The 22,065-nt window shown below is 45.3% G+C and overlaps 1 protein-coding gene and 2 non-coding genes across 3 annotated transcripts; 1 reads left to right on the forward strand and 2 right to left on the reverse strand.

Annotated features, from left to right (window-relative positions):
- The first annotated feature begins 886 nt into the window (after positions 1-886).
- On the forward strand, positions 887-19,998 carry LOC107079267 (gasdermin-A-like). The gene is made up of 11 exons (XM_069185553.1): positions 887-948; positions 3,024-3,250; positions 13,305-13,497; positions 13,924-14,086; positions 14,570-14,678; positions 15,345-15,392; positions 16,013-16,042; positions 16,147-16,286; positions 17,121-17,283; positions 17,679-17,749; positions 18,148-19,998. Exons 1-11 carry the CDS (start codon positions 887-889, stop codon positions 18,376-18,378), a joined length of 1,437 nt encoding a protein of 478 aa, XP_069041654.1. The 3' UTR covers positions 18,379-19,998.
- Positions 2,903-2,974, reverse strand: trnac-gca (transfer RNA cysteine (anticodon GCA)). Its single transcript has one exon. It is a non-coding gene; the product is annotated as a tRNA-Cys (tRNA).
- trnac-gca (transfer RNA cysteine (anticodon GCA)) lies at positions 12,728-12,799 on the reverse strand. Its single transcript has one exon. It is a non-coding gene; the product is annotated as a tRNA-Cys (tRNA).
- Positions 19,999-22,065: the final 2,067 nt, after the last annotated feature.

Consider the following 22,065-nt stretch of genomic DNA (forward strand, 5'->3'; position numbering starts at 1 on the left):
AAGTATTTTTGTTTTCACTTTTAATAGAAGCACATTAGACAGTCTGATCCGGAGTCGACGACCAGGATAAGAGCTGAAAAACAATTCAGTAGTGTAGTCAGTACCCAAGGACGCAAAGTTCGTCTGTTGAAGTTTATAACGGAATTCTCGAAAAAACTACCAAAGGTAAAAAAAATTTTTAATTCGGAAAATCCCTAGTGTTGTATCATCATCACAAGGTAAATATTCACAACAAGCTATGGAGAAGCGGTCTCGTTAGAAAGTCCCGCGTTCGCCTGAAGCGTTTAAACCTGATTTTAATGATAAAAACAGAGTATACATGAAATTAACACCCCATTCCTTCTCTCTGCTCCTATCGTGTTTAATTCCTAATCGCATTTCTGAGGAACCGTTAAAATCCGATTGAATTTAAACAATTGTCCTACGGTATGGTCACAGCACGGAAGCACCTCCTGAAGGTACTATTAGCAGTAGTATGCTATATGCTGTAGTATTAATAACCTGCAATGTCTTGCGCTCATTTAATGATATTGTAGCGCCACGCAATATGATTTATTAGATACTCAAGAAGAGTATCGCGTCTTTATACGAGATAAATGGCGCAGCCGACAAGCTCTGTCCTCTGTGACTCCAAAGCGGGACCTGTTTAGTTGGCAACTAGTTACACGAACATAACACGGCCCTGTGGGCCTGAGGCAGGGAGCCGAGACCCCCTACAACCCCCCCAAAAAAAATGTTTGTGAAAACAGCGACACATGCAACTCTTATACCGTATGAGTCAATGTACAGTAACAGCACCACCGTTAATCACGATTAAGGCCGTCCTGTGGCACCTGGGTCGACCAGAACCTGACCAGAGCCGAGACCTCTGGGACCCCGAATCGCCATGTCGGCCCTTGTTAAAGCTCGGAAAGTTCTGGGCTTTTTTTCAGTGTCGTCGAAGTGGAGGTGAGAGATTCTGCGGTGCAGTATTTTAATTTGGGGGGCCACAGTGAAGCTTTTCAAATCGTCTGGGTGTGAAGCCCCCCTCCGCGGGGCGCCCCCCAAAAAAGGCAGATTTGTTGACTGTAATTCGATTAGTTTTTCTTCAGAGGTGGCGCCATTTCGACACAGAAAAGAAAACGAAATGAGGAAATCGGAATGGGCTCCAGTACCGAGTAAGTCACATTCGCTTATCAGGAACTGGTCTTCCTTCTACGCTTTTTCGCGCCCTTCAGGATGGGAGCCTTGATGTCAGTCGAAGGCATTTTTTTTTTTTGCCGCCGGAGCACAATGAATTTACCATTGCGTAATTAATGTAATAATGAATTTTAAGCGAGTTGAAAAACGAGTTTCAACAAGTGCGCTGTTTCCGAGTAATGTTCAGATTAAACTTCTAATTTAGACTTCTAATTTTTTTTCTTTTGTGTGGGAAAGAAATGAGATAGCCAGGCAACAGATAATGAAAAGCTGATGTTAAAAAAATAACACGCACAACTCGTCGACTGTGGAACAGCTACATTGCTCGCACAGTTTACAGTAAACGGTATGCGTTTCACTCTTCATGTTTCTTTGTCAATTTATTTGCCGGTAACAACGCTGAAATTACAGTTTGTGCTGCACGACAGGTGCTTCACACCCGTTTTCTTTTTTTACCGGTCCACGAAGTCCATTCGCCACATTTATTTTTCTAACCGTTGTAACCAGCAGAAGGTTCTCCGGAGAGCCTGAGCCTACCCTGGCAAGCAAGTCCGTTCACAGGGCACACACAAAACAGGAACGCAAATACACACGCCATTCCCCCACGTTTTCCTAGAAGCCAGCTGGCCTGCTAGTATGTCTTTGGGCTGTGGGTGGAAACTGGAGCACCCGGGGGAAACCCATGCAGACTTGGGGAGAACATGCAAACATCCGTGCAGACAGTGCTCCAGGAACTGATCCCAGAACTGTAGTTGTGGAGTCCGGTATAGTGCTATATTTGCAGGCTGACGTTTTTCTTTAACTATTGAGGAGTCTGCGTTCCCCACAGACGATGCAGGACAACCTGTCTCCAGGACAACCTGCTCGTAACTGACAGGGACCCCTGACTTCGGTCCGCAAGAGATCTCTCTGTCCAATCTAATTGAGGAATCAGCTAAACATAATTTTATTTGGTCGCTTTTCTCATTTTCTGAGGCTTCTCTTTTAATGGGCAAAGAAATAACAGAAATGTCTTCTGTCAGAGCAGGGAAATAACAATTGCCTTTATTCTGATCGACTCTTCCTCATACAGTAGAGCACTGATCTTTGACTGCTGGCCTCAGTTCTGCCATTTTAATCTTACTTCAGTCAATGGCTAAGGCATGCTTTTTGTGCTAATCTATCCAATTATTGTGTTTCACTTAAATGAGAACGCAGTTTGAATGAAAACCAAAACACCCTTCGGTCCTCCCAAATGAGTGTTGGCGTTCCAGATGTAAAGAGCTAAGTGCTGTTCGAGAGTTTTCCTCTGTCTCAGGGTGCTGTATCTCAGGAGGGTTAAAAGGTTGCAAACAATAAACTATTTTTGCCCATCAATCTTGTTTGTTTAAAGAAATATTCAGTGTAACTGTTGTTAACTTGCTAATTTATTGCTCAAGTATATACAGTGTACCTTCAACAATACCAGGAAGCACCCAGACTTGAACCAGGAACCTTCTGATCTGTAGTCAGATGCATTTCCACTGACCTATACCACTCACATGCTTGTATTCTTTGCTCTCTGTTTGGTCAGAGGTGATCTCACCTACACTGCTTTCAATTCATTTTGAGTTTAACATTTAAAATTACAGTCATTTGAGTTCTTGGAAAAAAAGATTTCAAGAATGCACGAGCACGATCAATCTGAAATTGTCAGCAAGTACTTTATACATAGTGAGACAAGAAAGTCAAAAAATAAGATGTAAGGGGGCACCCGGATTTGAACCGGGGACCTCTTGATCTGCAGTCAAATGCTCTACCGCTGAGCTATACCCCCACACATGCTGCTTTGTCTGACCCAGGGCAGTGTTTGTGTTTTTCTGCAGGCTGAATAAGCTGTTCAAAAAGCTGACCAAGGACATTGTGAAGGAGCTGGACCCTCACGGCCACCTGCACCCAGTCCAGAGTGTCTATGAAGCTCAGAAGCTGGAGGTCCTTTCTCTGGTGAAGAAGAAGGTGGAAGCCAAGTGGCTCTTTCTGAATGTGAAGAGGTTTACCTTCACTGGAATAAAGCTGGAAAGTCTGCTCTCCCATGGAGACACTGTGGATTTTGGTGAGAGAAAAAGATAGAGCGCCTTAGAAAAATACAATTGTGTTATGAATATTTGTTTATTTTAAACTATAATAGAATAGCCCCAGGGCTGAGGCTGTGTACTATGCATATTGGCATGGCAAGGTAAGGCCTGTCATTGGTACCTGCTGAGACAGTAAGTAGAAAATTAGAAAATGTGAACTCCTTTCCCAAATCCACACTCTTCTGGTCCTGCATGCCCTGCACCTGGGCCCATCTGTGTGGATTTTTCTCATTTGGTCTCTGACATGCCTGCCCAGCAGAGTCAGTCATTTTTTTCCCCCGCACATGGAAAGTCATAGTTATAGTTATACAGTGAGTGTGTGCCTTTAGTGGTTCATCCACTCAAGAGTCCCTTTTCTTGCACTTAATTTTAGAAATATGGCCACATGAAGCCAGGACATACAATAGACAGCAATGCATTTAGCATTATCAAAGACATTGATCCTAATAATCTACCTTGGAAGGCCTGGTTTCTGCTAAGAAGGTTACAAGTTCTGGGGTGTATGCAAGGGTATGTGTTGGGAATGTCCATCCAGGTTTGGAGTGAATAATCTTGTTTGTCCACCTGTGTGTCTGTGACCCTCTCTCACTCTGTCTTTTCCCTTCAGGAAAGACAACAAACAAACTTGGTTCAGTGAAGATGAAGCAAGAGGGTACTATTGACGTGAAAGCTCCTGTCAGAAGTTCTGTGGTGGATGGAGAGGCGGGGGTGACAGTGGTCAGCCGCAGCTCTGCAGGTTCCACTGCCATGGAGGTGGAAGCGGTCAACATTAATGACCTTCACATGAAGCTAGAGGAGAGGTGAGGAGGACTGGGGACTGGGGGGGCGGGGCTTCAGAAACAGGAAGGAAGAGAGGAGAGAGAGGAAGTGTGGCCACATTGATTGATGTGCTACTTGAAATTCGACACAGGACTGACTGCTTGACTGCCTGACTGACTAACACCACTGTACTAACCTGAAGAATACAGTGGTCTTGAAACAGGAATCCAAATATGGGTGCAGTTCAGTGAAAGGCAGGCAAAAGGTGAGCAAGCAGAGGTCACAGCCGAGAATTCACAGGGGAAGATCACAGAGGGTGATGCGTAAGGGTAGTCATAGAAACAAGCTGGGTTCAAAGCATGATAGACAGTTCAGGGCATAGTCAAATTAGGTTAAAGCACAAGAGAACACAGACAAAGCACAGGGAGTGATCCAGAGAACAAAGTCAAGCAAGCAAGAGCACTAGCGAGAGAACGCAGAGACTGAACAACGACTACGCAAAGGTTACCATGGAGTTTTTTATGTGCTTCTATACTCTTTTGCAGGAAGTTCAACACTAATCACTGGCTGATTAAGAAGCCGAAAGACCACAAGTTGTCCAGGTTGTATGTGATCACTGAGATCCTTAAAACTAAGGAACCCATAGACCTGCAGAAGAAATTATGTGGAGATGCTACCCTCAGTTTGAGTTCCAAGAACATATTCACAGTATGAACCTTTATCTCCACACTGCGCTCTTGCCATCTGCTCCTTGTTCAAACACCAGACTATCTGCCACCCTCGATCCCTTACAGTTCCCAAGATTCTCACCATTAACTCCCCCTGCCGCCCTTTCTCCCTCACCTTCTCTCGGACTCCACCCACTAACCTTCATGGGTCCCTGCCCCCCCACAACGTCCCCCCAGCACCCTGGACTCTCTCACGGTGACTCCCCGTCTCCGGCCTCTCAACTCTGAGTCAGACCTAACCCTGGCTGCGTCTGAGCTCAACACCTCATCTTTTCTTAACATTACTTTTCCCTAATGGAGTAAAGTTCCTGCTTGTTCATTCATTTCCCATCCTTGTTCCCCTATAGAAGAGGTGTGCAGCATTTGTATAGGAGAGCCACAGTGTCTAGCCAAGATTCGTATTGTCTGTTAATAACTCCATCAAACCAGTTACTTGCTTATTTAATCACTCATTTTCCAGGGCCAAGGGTTATTTAAATCTGGTTCAAACTTCAACCACTATGGCACCATAGGACTGGGGCTGCAGGCGCCCACTCAACTGTTTGTTCTGGCATTGTGTCTGAAACTTGACCTGTTGACCCGATTCCCTCTGGCTTGTTCTACCTCTCTATCCAGATGAATGCAAAAGCAAAGGGAGATCGTGAAAAGGAGCTGAAAGTGGAGGTAGGAGCCACTCTTGCGTTCAAGATGCTAGAGATCAAGATGGATGACGATGGACTTCTGAGTGAGTGTCTTGTTTACTCCTGGGTGCTTTGGCCAGTAGCCATGCCACCTTCTGTAAAGTTCCCCGCACAGGCAGGGCCTGGCCATCTGAACTGCCCTCTGGGACTGCCTTATGTCACTCTCCTTCCTCCCCTGCTGCTCATCCTCCTCCCTTTGATTTGTTTTACACAAAAGGTTGCAGGAGTATTGAACAAGCTACCCAGCCGTTTTTGGCTCCTTTCATGAAACAGCTGGATGAGATCCTTGTGTCAATTCACTACTAACAGATGGGCCACGTGGGCTGAATGGCCTCTCATTTGTAAACGTTCTTATCTTCGTATCGCCGCAGAGCCGTCACTTCTGTACACTACATTGTACTGCTTTTGTTTCACTCACTGTGGACTAGGTCCTTAGGCTCCTTCTAAAATTGCAATGATTTCTGTGGTTTGTGTTGCCAGTGAGTCTATTATGTTGCATTGTTGCAGTTTGGTTCCTGCTGCTCTGCTGTATTTTTGCAGCACACTGATTTTTCTGTCAAGCCCTTCTGTATCAAGTCTTCCTTGATTAAAAAACGTTGCCTATATAAACAAAATCTCCAGGGACCAGGGGGTAGGCAGGCTTGCAAGGGCCCAGTTGGAGATCGTTCTCATTTACCATCTAATTCAAAGCAAGTTTCCGACAGCTCTTAGTGTGGTCAGGCCCATGGCATAACTCTCCTCCCTTTTATTCCAGGTGAATTTGCTGAGGAAGAAAATGACAGCAGCTTCTTTGATGTTGATGGTACGGTACTCCTCTTTTTCATTCATTCCGGGAGTCCTAAAGAGTCAGTGTCTGTACTGCTTCAGTATCTGTACCACTGGACAGAAATTGTATTGCAACATCTGTTTTGCTGTAGAACATAGAGAATAGTCTTGGTAGGGGTTCTGTTTGCAAACACTGGAATAGTGTTTTCATAAACTAAGTCTCATGGGACAAGCGCTTTCCGTTTGCCCAATTAAATTAATTCAGGTGTAAGTTAATGCCACAAAAACAGAATCCCACATCAGAGAGTTTTTTTTTATCTAACTTAGTGTTATCTCTTGATCTGGGATCATTGCCTGGAGTGTTGCTTAACCTTTTTGTTTCCACATTGATCTTGCAGGAGTGTCTGATATTGCAGCTAATGCTAGTGGTAAGTATTAAAGATATAACATAAAACATTCTTGGTGAGACTTTAAAAAGCAAGGAATGCAAAACAGTTTTTTGTATTTTGCAAACAGGGGCTCTGTGTTTTACTATCTATATATACAGTATTAAAAGCATGTTTTGATGATCCATATCTGAATCAAGGTTTGTTAGTGTAACACATATGGTTTGCTAAATTGTAGTTCTTCATCATCAATGATACTGTACCTCTCCCAGTTATTGCACACTTATTTACCTTTGTAGTTGGTAGTTAAGATGTACTACTTAATTATTTCAATTACAGGAGATCAGTGCCTAGAACTGCAACAGCATATTGGGTACAGGGAAACGTAATCTCTTGCTTTGAAAGGATGTTATTCGTTTGAGTCATGAGCTGTGGTTAAGTGCCTGCACATTTGTTAAATTGTGTTCTACAGCAGAAACTTGTCACTGGTAATGGAGCTGAAGTGGCTGCATTTGTAACCTGTCCTCACAGCACTGGGGCTCAGTACTCAAATGCACAGTACTCAAATTTGCTGCCATACATTTTTATTAAATTAACCGTTACAAAAAAAACCTTTTATCAGCACAATCATGACACAATACTGGCTGTTTTTTAGGCTGCTGCTACCCATTCGTTTTTGCTGAAATGACATACAGTACATAGCATTAGCAGGTTGAAGTTCATGCAGAGTCTGAGACAGTGACTTGTGTTATTTGTCCTTCAGATTTCCTTGCAATGAAGCAGCAAGTTGAGAGGGAGTTCCAGGAATTCAGGAATGTGGATAGTAGCTCCAGGAAACATATCTGGAAGCTGCTGTCCCAGACAGTGACATCCGGCCAGGCTCTGTCCACTCTGGATAGCATAGTAGGGGTGATTTTTGGGAATGCGCTGTCTATCTAAGAGCAACAACACTCATGACCCTGACCCACTCGAACAAGGAGTGTGTGTTCCTTGTTTTTTTCCCTGTGTGTATCTGCCCTGTATCAGGCATCCCTTGGGCGTTTCAGCTTCGCAGACTGCCCTGCCTGTAGGATAGCGTTACTCGCTCAAATATTTGTCCACCCTGGAAAGGATAGTGAAGGGGGTTTTTGGGTACTGTACTCTCGGGTGGCAGCAACACTCAAACATATATGGATTCATAGCTGTATAAAGACTACTCAGCCAAGGAGTAGTGTGCCTGCTGTATGTCATGATTCTCTTCAGGCAGTGTCAGTCTGGCAGGCCACCTCACTGGGTAGATAGATACCCAGCTGAAAGAATCAGAGCCACCTGGCTGAAAAACCATTTCAGCTTGCATTTCCAGAATTGCTTTTGATGCTAGAAAGCAAAACACTTTCAATGTTGCTTTGAAAACGGCCTGGCAGGAAGCGTCAGGTTCTGCCCATGAACCGCACCGCACGGGCCAGCCCCCAGCAGGAGCCCAAAACGGACTTGAAGGAACTTGCACACAAACAATCCAGGCTCAAACGTGCAAATATCCTGCTAAAGAAAAACAGAAATTTAAGACCGTACTACAAAGCTTGAGAGGGTCGGGGAAAGCTGAATTATACTGATGCACCAGTGGTGTGTCCTGTCCCATCCAACTCAGATCTTTATTGCTGCTTACACGCCACATGCTCTTGAGTTGCACTGCAGGGAGCTGCAGTAGCCGTCTGCGGAGACACGTGCCTGAGTGTTCCTGTGTGTGTCTGCAGCTGGAGGAGGAGCAGGTGTGCCCAGGCGACCCCTCTCCCCTGGACGCTTTATCTGAGGGCGTCAGGTCCCCAGTGAAGGAGCTGCTGTCCTACGTGGGACTCGACCCTTCTGACCCTGTGAATCCCAGCGAGCTCTGCTCCCCCCTCCGCCTCCTGGTCAGCGCTCTCAGCGGTGAGCATGGCTTACATCATTGCACCACCCCCGGGGCGCAGTACTGTGTAACTCTTTCTCACAGCACAGATCATGGTATTGTATCTTGTTAACAGAGCTGCCCTCGCAAAGTCTGGGTTTATTTGACATAACTATGTTCAGCTTTGGCAGCTGTGCTGGTCGCTTTTACTGTAAGGACTTACAGAACCTGGTCTGCGTTCGTCCATTCGGGGACGGGGGTGACAGCAGGACTCTGGCAGGGGTTCCAGAGCGCAGGGACTCACTGGGCGCTTGTGTGTTGCAGAGCTGGAAGGCTTCACTGCGGATCTGATCTGTGACCTGACCAGCGAGGCCCGCAAGGAGCAGCTGAAGCTGGTGAGCAAACACTGAGAGGGGCTGAAGGGAACTGGGAGGAACTGGGGGGACTGGGAGGGGCTGACAGGGACTGAAGGAGACATAGAAGAGTCTGCATTGCCCTTGGTAACCTGACCATAATACTGACTGAGCTCTGTGAGCCTGCAAAAAACACTAATTAAATCCTGGAAATATAGCACATGTGTGTAAACGAAACTGCAGTATATATATAAACAGCTAATTACATGTACATTTGCTCTGTTTTCTCCTGTCTAGTGGCTGAAATATCTTTTTAAATTCTTAGAAACGCCGATCACACTGTCATAACAATTCCTCATGTAGACAGAGCATTGAGCAAGTAAACCGGTTCTCTGCATGCAGTGCTCATCTCTAGCAAGGCAAGGTGACCAGGCCCTGGTGTCTCTGCAGGTGCAGTGGCTCGTGGAGCAGGTGTACAGTGGCTCCAGCCTGACATCGGGCTGGTCTGAGCAGTTTTCCCAGGACAGCCTGCGCTTGGCCAAACAGGTGCTGGGGTCCTGCGGGCTGTGCTTGGACGAAGGGAGGCTGCACCCCAGTCTGGGGACCCCCTCGAACCCCGATGTCGCCCTCCTCTCCTTCTACATCGCCTTGCAAGGCCTGGAGAGCCTGCTGGAGCAGTAACCCCTCTCTCAGAGGCCCAGACACTCAGTGAGCACTCTGGTAACACACTGAGGCTGTCCAGTTATAGCCTGTATCCAAGCCGCTTTTCATCAGTGTCCAGGAGCCCGTTGGCTGAAGCAGTGTGCAGGAGCTATATTGTACTGAACTTGAATATTTTTACTTTTCTACTTTTTTATGTGCTTCAATCTATTACACTATAGCAAAACATGCCATCTCCCTTATTTCTGTGCAGTTCTCTCTGTCACCAGAAGAGAGTGGCAGTTTGCCACTAGCACAGCGGTTTCAACCTCTAATCTGACAGTGGTTTCAGTGCATCATAATATTGCTCTTATCTCTCTAGACGAAGTTTGAAACTGCTAAACCTGTTGTTTCTCAGTCTATGCAGGAGGCAAAAGCCCTTTGTAGTAAATGTGTCTCTGACACATACAGTATGTTGGTTTCTGTTGAGACTTGGAAGAGAGGTTTCTTAGCCAGCAGGTACATTTTCGGTTTCTGTATAAATAGAAACTTAGGGTCGGCAGGGGGAGTTGGTTTCGCTTTGTCATATTTATTTTCCATTTTTTGTATCCTTTAAGTCATCTTCTGTAATGCCAAATGTTATAGTTATCAACAGTATAATCGTGTTTTAGGAGATGTACAACTGTTTGCTTAATTTATCGCTAAAACTTATTACAATGTATTGTCCTAATAATTTTGTCTGGGACTCTTATTCTTTCCTCGGGGGGATACATAAGTAGCCTATTATAGCAAAATATTAAAATATTAATCAAACCTTCAATCATGAGCCCTAGAGTTTCATTCATCAATGGAAACGCATTTTGTTACCCGTAGCAGTGATGTTCCTCCGCAATATACAGTAAATACGGACGATATTTGCACCCCACTCTCGCTGTGTAATGCTCGTTTAGACTCTGGCCACTCAGGAAACTTTCCTTAAGGGTAAAGATTTTAAAAGTAAACAATCGTGTTAACGGGCTTCAGACAGTCTAACAAAATCAGACAACATCGGTTTAACGGACAAAATGTGAAATCAGAAATACCAGACATGCCTCGCAGTGGAGCTGGGCGAATTGCTTATCAGCAATGAGTGTTGTTTGCGTTTCAGCGAATTTTATACAATATATTCACGACACGTTAAATAAAAAGCTTGTATATTTATGATAAAAAGCCCAGGAAAAAAACACTGACTAGCTTGGTTGGGTGACTTGCGTGACTAAACTCCGACTGTAGAAGAGAAGTTACGCAAACACTGCGACTCACTGCAGGAAAAAAAAAGTTTTGTTCCCTCTTTGTACAAAACGTATTACTCCGCAGTAGAGAAAGGAGGGATAACGGCTTTGTGTAGTGTTTGTTGTTTTTTTTATTTCATCAAAGTTTGATGATAGTTCCTTGTCTGTTCAATAATAGCATCTAGAGCTCGCCCCTGTAAGGAAATTCAGAGCGGACCGCCTCTTAAAAGATTCGGGAGAACTAAAGTCGGATTTGTTTTCTCGACGCGAAGTTAGGGAAAGTAAGGTAGTTTTTTATACAAGCTGTAATTTTCTATGCGGGACTCAACTGAGCTTCAGAACTCAGACGCGCTGGAGACCCCTGTGCTTTCTTTCGTTTTGCTCTGAAGTGTTGGGCTGTTCGTAAAAACCAGGGGCGTTGCTGTGTGACTTGTCTGTCTATAATAATAATAATAATAATAATAATAATAATAATAATAATAATAATACTAATACTAATAATACTAATACTAATAATAATAATAATAATTGCTTACACTTATATAGCGCTTTTCTGGACACTCCACTCAAACTATAAAGTTATCAAACTCTAAAGTTATCACTGTTGCATGAAAAGGTGCCGCTTTTGGAAATCTGTGGACTAACAAAGAGAAAATTTGGATTAAAAACAAGTTCTGTCGAGGTAAGTCTCTTTTAACTGCAGAGGTCCGCTTTGTAGGAGGAATTTTGTAAGCGAGAGAATGCCGTGAGCAGTCGTGGTTGAAGCCAAGCAGGAGCAGAGCTGCGTTTTATCTTGTTATTTTTTTTTCTTGAGACACTGTTCCTGACGTTTCAGAGCTTCCTGGTAATGATGAGCCCAGAACTTTTTAAAAGTTATTTGTAGCTTGGTAAGGGTTAAATCTTATTCTTTGGAAAGGACAGGTTGAATAGGCCACAGACAGACAAATGCTGCATTTCAAAACCTTATTTGTTTTGTCGAATCTACAGCAGTTCTCTCACAGCTGTTAAAAGCACCTCCTACTACACTCCCGTTGTATCGGAGATGTATCTGGGCACCAGACTTTAGGTACAGGAAGGAAGTCTGTGGGCTCTTTCGCACTAGAGAGAAACCTCCTTAAGGCCACAACTCTCGACTTTAATCTGTTATCTGCAGCACAGAAAACAATCCACTTATTCACCCTTTTTTACCGCAGTCCACAGCATTTGAAGTCTGTTCCTGCAGCATGGAGAGCCTCTTTGTGGTCACTGGTGCTTGTGCAGCGACAGTAGCTCCACACTTTGACTCTGCAGTTACCTTTCATCTTAAAGGATTATTGTTTAAGATTAGTCATTAATAATACATTAGCGCATCCCCTGTGACCATCACATCGTTTCGATATGATTGGCAACACTCCATAGGAAGAGTTCATGATGGGTTCTTGATGGCCTCATTGAATAAATTATTGGCTTTAATGGGCATTGATTTACCGCTGTCTCCAGTTGTTCTTTAGCTTTGGAGGAGTCTTTGTTCTCTACAGAACCTGCAGGAGTGTCTCTCTGAAGATCAGGAGAGACTATAACACTAGAGTACAGGGCACTGTTGAATGGGCTTACAGTACAGTTAATCATATCTAACAAGTGAGAGCATGCCACAGCCCACACTGCTTCCTGTTTCTTGTACTGTATGTCCTTCTCAGCTTTGGGCCATTGAAGGTTGCTCCACTAAATAGTAAATTGCAACAACTCTGTAATCTGTGTTGTGCGTTTTGTACAGGCTGAATAAATATCAGATACCTACACACTTCCTAATACCATGATTCTTCGTTACCAGTTGTCATTTCCCCATTTCCCCATTCAGTGACAAAGACTCCAGCTAACTGCACAGTAAAACATCTACTGAATAGAAAAGGAACACAGATAACAGTTTTATATCAGTACACAGCTGAATAAATGTCTGCCCTGTCTCGGGCAGGGGGATTTCAACAAGTACTTTATACATAGGGAGACAAGAAAGTCAAACAATAAGATGTAAGGGGGCACCCGGATTTGAACCAGGGACCTCTTGATCTGCAGTCAAATGCTCTACCCCTGAGCTATACCCCCACACTCCTGGGCTTGTGTTTCTCTGCAGGCAGAGCAAGATGTTCAAAAAACTGACCAAGGACATTGTGAATGAACTGGACCCTCATGGCCACCTGCACCCAGTCCAGAGTCTGTACGACTCTCATAAGTTTGAGCTGCTGACTGTGGTGAAGAAGCACGTGGAAACCAGGTTACTGCTCTGGAGTGTCAACCGATTTGTTCCAACAGGGATAAAGCTGGATTGTTTGCTTGCTCATGGAGACACTGTGGATATAGGTGAGAATCGGCATATTGGTTCCATTTTAGAAATATGATGAATGAATAACCCAAGACATGCATTTATTTTTATCAAAGACATGATGCTAATAATCTACCTTGGAGGGCCTGGTTTCTGCTAAGAAGGTTACAAGTTCCGGGGTGTGTGCAAGGGTATGTGTTGGGAATGTCCATCCAGGTTTGGAGTGAATAACCTTGTTTGTCCACCTGTGTGTCTGTGACCCTCTCTCACTCTGTCTTTTCCCTTCAGGAAAGACAACAAACAAACTTGGTTCAGTGAAGGCAAAGCAAGAGGACGCTGTTGAAGTGAGAGGTCCTGTAATAGGTTCTGTGGTGGATGGAGAGGCGGGGGTGACAGTGGTCAGCCGCAGCTCTGCAGGTTCCACTGCCATGGAGGTGGAAGCGGTCAACATTAATGACCTTCACATGAAGCTAGAGGAGAGGTGAGGAGGACTGGGGACTGGGGGGGCGGGGCTTCAGAAACAGGAAGGAAGAGAGGAGAGAGAGGAAGTGTGGCCACGTTGCTTGATGTCTCACTGCGGTCAGCCTGGTGCTCCCTGCACATGTCCAAGCACTGCTGTGAGCTGTATCGGTGAAGAGTCTCATTGTACAGCAGGAAGCAAGTGGAATCAAGGAAAAGTCACTTTTATTATCTGGTGTCTTCTACTGGCGCTCCACTGGAACACCTCCCAACTGCATTGCACATGTTAATGTTACTGTTACCCTGTTGTGTTATTTGCATTTTGTACACTGGTCTTTTCTCTTTCAGGGCTTTGTTTCCCTTTCAACTGTGGCACATGTGGTAAAAATAAGTGACTAAATAAAATGATTAACAAAGGGTACTCATGTGCTGCACTGCTCTTTGACAGAAAATTCAACCACAACCACTGGCTGATGAAAAAGCTGAAGAACCAGAAGGTGTCAGGACTGTATGTGGTATCGGAGATCCTCAGAGCCAAGACCGCAATAGACCTGCTGCAGAACCTATATGGAGATGCCACCTTAAGTTTCTGTATCAGCAACTTATTCACGGTACCACTAACTGGACCTCCACCGCAGTAACAGCAGTAACACATCTGTTTCTAGTCTGTAACATCTGTAATAACTAGCCACCTGTAAATTGATCTGACCTCTGAACTTCGTATGTTTGATAAATAATTCTACTTAAGTGTGATTTTGTAACTGGGCTGTTACTGAAAGATGTATTATCCCGGTATAATAGTTCCTTCCTTTCCTTCTCTGGTGAGTTATATCACAGATGTGCAGTGTTTTAAAGCACTATGCCTTTAAAGTCACAGTGTGCACTGGTCTTAATGACTTAACTGGAACAATTATTTGCTATGTCACTGTGTTATATTCCAGACACCTACTGTCTAGAGTTTTAATTTGAAGCTTACTGCAACACCTGTGTCACCCTCCAAAACCAGTGTAGCAGACACTTACCCCAGAGTGGATGGTGGACCCTGGGGAACTATTTTACAGAATTCCCTCCGCCTTGTGGGTCTCTCATTTCAGATTGGTGGAAAAGTGAAAGGGGAGCGTGAGAAGGAGCTGAAGGTGGAGGCAGGGAGTGCGCTGGCGTTCAGGCTTTTGGAGATCAAGGTGGACGACGATGGACTTCTCAGTGAGTGTCTTGTCAACTCCTTCTGGGTGCTTTGGCCAGCTTCTCAATCATGCTGGGCCAGGAGCCACGCCACCTTCTGTAAATTACCCACCACAGGCAGGGCCTGGCCGTCTTGAAGCTTCCATTCCTTGCAGTGTCTTTTACTGCTGACCCTTAGTTTTGTATGTGATTTTCACCAGCATGGGCGCTAGTAAATGTAGGGCTCTAGTCTATGGTGTCCAGTCTTGGCCCTGTAAGGTCAGTGTGCCTGCAGGCTTTATACCTAGACCAGGTTTTCAAGGTTTCTTTAGAGCAGCTGCATCTATACAATTGAAAGAAGCTGCTAAATTGAACCCATTCGTTCCTCGAGCATCAGCTAGTATTGCTCGTAAAGAGCTTAGTTGGAATGAAAACAGCAAACACGTTGACCCTCCAGGACCAGGATTGGACAAGTTGGGTGTAGTTCAGGGGAACGGTCTGGACTTGCAATGGAAAAGAAAGGACTGAAAAAGACAGATTTGCCTCCTTATGCTCTGGCGCAGAGAGCAGAGCATGGTTCCTTGTGCAGAGATGAGCAGCTAACTGTGTTTGCTGATGTTGCTGGAGAGCTGTGGACAGACAGATGTCCAGCAGCTCTAGGATGGTCAGTTCTGTGGCTGAGCTCTTTTCCCATGTCATATCTTGCAGGTGATCTTGAGGAAGAAAAGAAAAGCAGAAGTTTCTTCTTCTCTGATGGTACAGTACATCCTTCCTTACTTACAGTCAGAATCAGTGGTTTGCATTGGAATAAGGCTGTGTGACGCTAAGGACAGTCTCAGGAAAAGTTGGAAGGCTTGGGATTAGACAACTGCCCCGGTCTTGGCTCTCAGTACAATGGCAACTCCTTCAAGCTCCCAGGTACCTTCTGATGACCTGCAGCGATTCGAACCCGGGCTCTAAGTACACACGGCTCCACTCCCTAGACAGCACATCACTCTGCCACACCGGAAGTCTGGGTCCCTCTGTCACAGCAGCCCAGTTTTACACCGTGTAGATTTCAGAGAGGGGATGACGTCACCCCTATAACTGTGTGCCTTATTGCACCTGCATGCTTGCAGTCCTCCTGCAACTGGCATAAATCCCTCCTATGAGGAGCTGTGCCATGTGTAACATGTGAAAAGACAAATAGCTCACCTGTGTCTGCATCAAGGTGGAGGAAACTGTACCCTATATGGCACAGGAGTCATTGCTGTGATCAGGAATGCAGAAAGATTTCAAATTGGGTGGGTATAAAATAAATCAAAACGTGTTTCTCTCTTGATTAGGAATTGGTTAGGAAAACACTTAAAGTTGTTTTTTTCCTGTTCATCTTGTAGGAGTGTCATGTATTGCAGATGATGCCAAGGGTAAGTGCTAAAAAGCATAATATGTCCAATCCTATTTCTCCATTATTAACATATTTAGCAGGTTAAACCTTCTGTAGTGTCTGACTTCTGTATTTGTCTTTCAGATTTCCCGGCAATGAAACGCAAAGTTGAGAAGGAGTTCCAGGAATTCAAGAACCTGGATAGTAGCTCCAGAGAACACATCTGGAAACACCTGTCCCAGACGTTGACATCTGGCCAGGCCCTGTCCACCCTGGATAGCATAGTAAGGGGGATTTGGGGAATGCACTGTCTATCTGAGAGCAACAACACACAAGACCCAGACCCAGGCCCACTCGAGCAAGGAGTGACTGTGTGTCACATGCTGTTGCTCCAGTGTATCTGCTATGTCTCATTTCAGCCTGGCAGACTGCCCTGCTTGTTAGATGGCACCACCAGCTGAAATCTTCCTGTCCACCTTGCAAGACCAAAAAAGAGTTTAATGCTGCCAAGCTACTCACTACAGACCACGTGCTTGCCTTTTTGATGTGCTCAGTCCACTTCATTCATTACAATGTTATTGATGCCCTAAAATGTTAATGGCAAATTTCAGCGACAGCTAGAAGCATACAGTAGCTGACCCATTTACCTGGCCAGGAAAGATGATGTCAGTGAAATACAGCGAATGCTTAAGTTCCAACCTTAACCACTGATCACCACCAAGCTTGAAAGGTACAGGGCTGAAAAAGCGACCTGTGATTTAACCAGTCAAGGAAAACCAGTCAGTATCTACAAACTACCAATAAAAGGATCTGGTCTGTTGGTGCTGTACCCCCAGCGAGGCAAGGGGATTGTTTGTAGGGTCGTGAAAGAGACCTGGTCATCTCTGTGAACAAGAACGTGGAGAGGTGACAAAAGTGGAACACAGAGGGCTACTGAAGCAGACAGTAAAATTGCTTTAAAGCCACATAAGGAAGAAACTCCAGTCTTATTCTGACACGCAAAACCAACTGTGGGATGTGAAAACGTAATGGGAAAAAGAGATGCACTTCTGAGAGTCGGCTGTGCACAATGGCAGCAGTGAAGCAGTATGTATATCTGTGCATTTGTGGGATTGCAGATGGAGGAGAGGGAGGTGTGTGCAGGCGATCTGTCTGCTCTGGAGGCTGTACCTGGGGAGGTCAGGTCCTCGGTAAACGAGCTGCTGAGCATGGTGGGACTTGACGCCTGTGATCCCAACGAGCTGTGCTCTCCCCTCGGGCTCCTGGTCAGTGCTTTCAACGGTGAGCATGGTTTCCACTGCACTTTGTTCACGGTGCTGTGACGGTGAGGATTGCTGCCTCGCGTTTCCAGAGCCTTCAGCTGGATTCTGGCCTCGGGCATCTGTCTGTGTGGAGTTTGCATGTTTCCCCCATATTTTACAGGCTCAAGTAAAAGTTAGGTCCAGTATAATATGCAAAATAAAATGATAATTTTTCTAGCACATGTATATACAGTATAGGATTTGATTGAAGAGTCAGGAGTTATTATGTTCAGCTTTGGCAGCTGTGCTGGTCGCTTTTACTGTAAGGACTTACAGAACCTGGTCTGCGTTCAGCCATTCGGGGACGGGGGTGACAGCAGGACTCTGGCAGGGGTTCCAGAGCGCAGGGACTCACTGGGCGCTTGTGTGTTGCAGAGCTGGAAGGCTTCACTGCGGATCTGATCTGTGACCTGACCAGCGAGGCCCGCAAGGAGCAGCTGAAGCTGGTGAGCAAACACTGAGAGTGGCTGAAGGGAACTAGGAGGAACTGGGGGGACTGGGAGGGGCTGACAGGGACTGAAGGAGACATAGGAGACTCTGCAATTGTCAGGCATTGCCCTTGCACATGTCTCTGTGAGCCTGCAAAAAACACTAATTAAATCCTGCAAATACAGCACCTGTGTAAAAGAAATTGCAATATATATATATACAGCTAATTACATGTAAATTTTGTCTGTTTTCTCCTGTCTGGTGGCTGAAATATCTTTTGAAGTTCTTAGAAACGCCGATCACACTGTCATAACAATTCCTCATGTAGACAGAGCATTGAGCAAGTAAACCGGTTCTCTGCATGCAGTGCTCATCTCTAGCAAGGCAAGGTGACCAGGCCCTGGTGTCTCTGCAGGTGCAGTGGCTCGTGGAGCAGGTGTACAGTGGCTCCAGCCTGCCATCGGGCTGGTCTGAGCAGTTTTCCCAGGACAGCCTGCGCTTGGCCAAACAGGTGCTGGGGTCCTACGGGCTGTGCTTGGACGAAGGGAGGCTGCACCCCAGTCTGGGGACCCCCTCGAACCCCGATGTCGCCCTCCTCTCCTTCTACATCGCCTTGCAAGGCCTGGAGAGCCTGCTGGAGCAGTAACCCCTCTCTCAGAGGCCCAGACACTCAGTGAGCACAAACACACTCTGGTAACACACTGAGGCTGTCCAGTTATAGCCTGTATCCAAGCCGCTTTTCATCAGTGTCTAGGAGCCCGTTGCCTGAAGCAGTGTGCAGGAGCTATATTGTACTGAACTTGAATATCCATTTTTTATGTGCTTCAATCTATTACACTATAGCAAAACATGCCATCTCCCTTATTTGTGTGCAGTTCTCTCTGTCACCAGAAGAGAGTGGCAGTTTGCCACTTACACAGCGGTTTCAACCTCTAATCTGACAGTGGTTTCAGTGCATCATAATATTGCTCTTATCTCTCTAGACGAAGTTTGAAACTGCTAAATGTGGTTTCTTGCAAAGCTTGTTGTTCTGTGGTTTCTGCAGGAGTCAAAGCCCTTTTTATTAAACAATAAGTGGGGTACACCTGCATATTCCTACAGGTTGTGATTCGAGAGGCAGCTCGAAAGTAACTCTGCACGCATACTGTACTCGGACTCACTGCTGAAGCACATTCTCTGTCCAGAGGCAGTGACATATGAGATCATTCGTGCTGGCTTCTCATGTCTGGACTTCATTTTATGATTTTACACAACATGCAAAAATCTCAGCTCCCTCTCATCTTTGCATGGGTTGACTTTGGCACAACATTTAAAAGGCCTTTAGTGTAGCTCTCACTGCACAATCCTTTGACAAAACAGGTGCAGTCATATGTAACAGTCTTACTTTACTCACAACCTACGTCAGATTTTTTTCTTTTCATTTGGCATGGATAGATATCCAAAGTCCAGTGTTAAGTCAACTAGAAGTTCAAGGAAAAAACAAAACATTCCATCTGTAAGTGTTCTCTCTCTCTCTCACTCAGCGCTCTGTGCTCCATTTAGCCAGTTTTAGAAAAGCACCAGTAAATTTTTAATAATTCTGCAGCAGGATCAGAGGTTTCTGCGGCAAATGGTTTCTGAAGTACCAAACTCCTTAACAGCAGAGATTGCAATGCTTGAGACCTTTAAGTTTTGCAATGGTAGCAGAGTGTTCCTGGCCCTCTGTAGTGTGAACTTCGGTAATTGTGCTCCTGAGAATTTGAACTTCCGCTGCAAAACAGCACCTCTGCTCTGCTGCAGAAGGTGTTACTCGACTTCCTTATAAGCAGGGTCAGGTCACGCCCTGGATGAGACACCAGTCTGTATATCAAGAGCAGGCCCGCCTCTGTGCTTCAGCAGCATGGCTGTCTTCTCAGGCTCACCAGCTTGCAGAGGGAGGGCCCAAACTATATCAAAGTCTTAAGTTTTCTGTTGTCTAAGCTCAGGTTTGGGCATTAAATCTGAGAGAGGAAGTTAGTCTTTTTTGAAGGGTGTTTCTATGGTGTCACCCCCGAAACAGCCAGCCTTGAGAGTTCTGGTCTAAGGCCTGTCGGTGTTAGTCGTCGTGCTGGAGTATCTGAGCCTGGTGCCCCCAGCCTTCAGATCTCTACCTCCAGGAGACAAAGCTTCCCACTTAACTTCCTCATTAGTGGATCTTTTGAACATGAATGTTTTGAACATGTGTTTTTGGAATGTCTCAGACATTCTGTGTATTTCGATCATTAAAAAGTTTACTTGCAAACAAAAAGCCTTTTTTAAATTCCGTCTCTGCTTGCTGGACTATCCAGGCGACGCTGCTGGTTTCAGCCAGCAGGTGGCAGCGAAGCCCCTGTGTGGACATTGATGTGAACTGACAGTACGCGACTATAAATAGGAGCTGGGGGTCGGCAGGGAATATCGGTCCGCTTCTCTGTCTGAACCTTGTGCTAGTTTTCCTGTGTTTGAATTTGTCATTTATGCATCTCGTGCAAGATTTTATGATCCGATTTTCCAGCTGATGGTAATCTGTAAGGTTTTTTTTTAAATTGATGCTGAACATGAGAACTTTTCTTGGAAAGACTTTTCTCTTGTCCTTTTCTTCCTTCTTCTCCACCCTCCATCTCTTCTCTCTCTCCAGGGCTATCCCATCGTCTTCTCTCCCTCCCTCATCTCTCTTTTCTTCCCTTTTCCCTCCTGCTTTGTGTGCGGCGTGCTCTGTCTGGCTTTGAGGAGGAGCGGGAGAAGGTTTGTCCTCTGTGTTTAAAAATGGATCTTGTCCAGGAGTCTCAGCTCCACTGCATTCCACTTCCTTGACTAATGCCATTTAAATTCCCTCTTCTCCCGAGTGTCTGGGTGCCGTTATAGATGAGATCCCTGGTCTTAAAGCTCTCCCAGGGCCCTCATTCAGGGAATTTACTGTGTGAAATATTCATGGGCTCATACGAGGAGAGCCGTAATGACATGATGCTGTGCCTGTAAATGCTCGTTAAGGTGCAGATGTGATGGAGAAAATCGAGATCTAAGGGCTTTCTTCCTAGGATTTATGTCTCATAAGTGTCGCGATGTTGATGAGTTTCGCTGAGAATGGAGTTATTTACTGCTAATCGCTAAGGTGACAGTGAGCAGGGAGCTGCTGGGGTGGGGTGGGGGAAATGTGACGAGTTACAGAACAAACAGCCAAAAATAGTGCAGGATCAGCTGCTGGGTTCAGGGAAAAAACAATCAGAGGACCCAGAAGGAGACATCACGGGCAATGAGAAACACAGCCCTGTTCCAGCCATGGGGCTCTGAAACTGGCAGTAAATGGACAGTTTGTTGGAGTGCAATAAAATACAGGGCTGTTTACAGAAGTTGGCAGCACGAGAGGCTTTTCTCCAGTTTTGCCTCAGAGTGGACTGGGCAAGATTGCCCTCAGACCTTCCCTGAAGCCTGAAGCTGCCTGGACAAGGGGGACTCAGTGTCACCACTGTGAGAAAGGGGCTGTTCAGACTGCCTGCCTTCCCTCTGTCCCTGATTAAGGGGCAGAGACCCTTGATCTTCTGGAGGACTATTTTTATGCTTGTGTCACACACATAGTACTGTAGCCTAACCTTCAGCTGAAAGAGAAGAGACTTCTGCTTAAAATTTTCAGAGCTTCCCTATTGAACAGACCCTCAGTGAGAGATCTCGCCTCTGAGCTGATTCCTGCTAACCTAAGTTCTGTAGCACAGCAGCCTCGTATTAACATATCAGTTCACCGGGTCCAAAACATGTCCTTCTGGTCACATGTGTGTTGCTGTAGCTCCCTATGAGCATGAATGGAGGGCGAGTAATAGAGTCTGAATCCAAGGACAGAAATGAAGCAATGCACCAGCTGTAGCCTTGAAAATGCCAAGGCCTTTTTCAGGTTACATTTTATACAGTCCATATTTATACTCGGAAGGAAAAATACAAAGGCTTGCTTTCCAGAATGTTATTTCTTGAAAAGTTAGATCCTGCAAATGAAAAATGAGATTTCTTCACATATACAGCAAAGGAATCGGAAGCAAAATCAAAATCTGAATCAATGCTATAATTGGGAAAAGTTGCAAAATAAGACTGAAATTCTTCCTGCCAGTGGAGATGAGCTCTGGAGAAAAAAACAACGCTTTTTTCATCTTTTGAAATGAATTTTTATAAGGGTCGTTTAAAATGCTGTTTTTACTGAGAGCAGATACCAGACAGATCTTTTTTACATGTGCCAAAATGTTTCCACCTCCTGTCCTGGATCCCACCAGAGACAGCTGCATATTGACAGGCAGCCTGATGCCTCGGTGTCCTTAATTGAATGTGAAGCATTGGGGCTTTTTTTTCCTGG

Source organism: Lepisosteus oculatus, chromosome 28 (genome assembly GCF_040954835.1).
Source record: "Lepisosteus oculatus isolate fLepOcu1 chromosome 28, fLepOcu1.hap2, whole genome shotgun sequence".
Classification (NCBI taxonomy): Eukaryota; Metazoa; Chordata; class Actinopteri; order Semionotiformes; family Lepisosteidae; genus Lepisosteus; species Lepisosteus oculatus.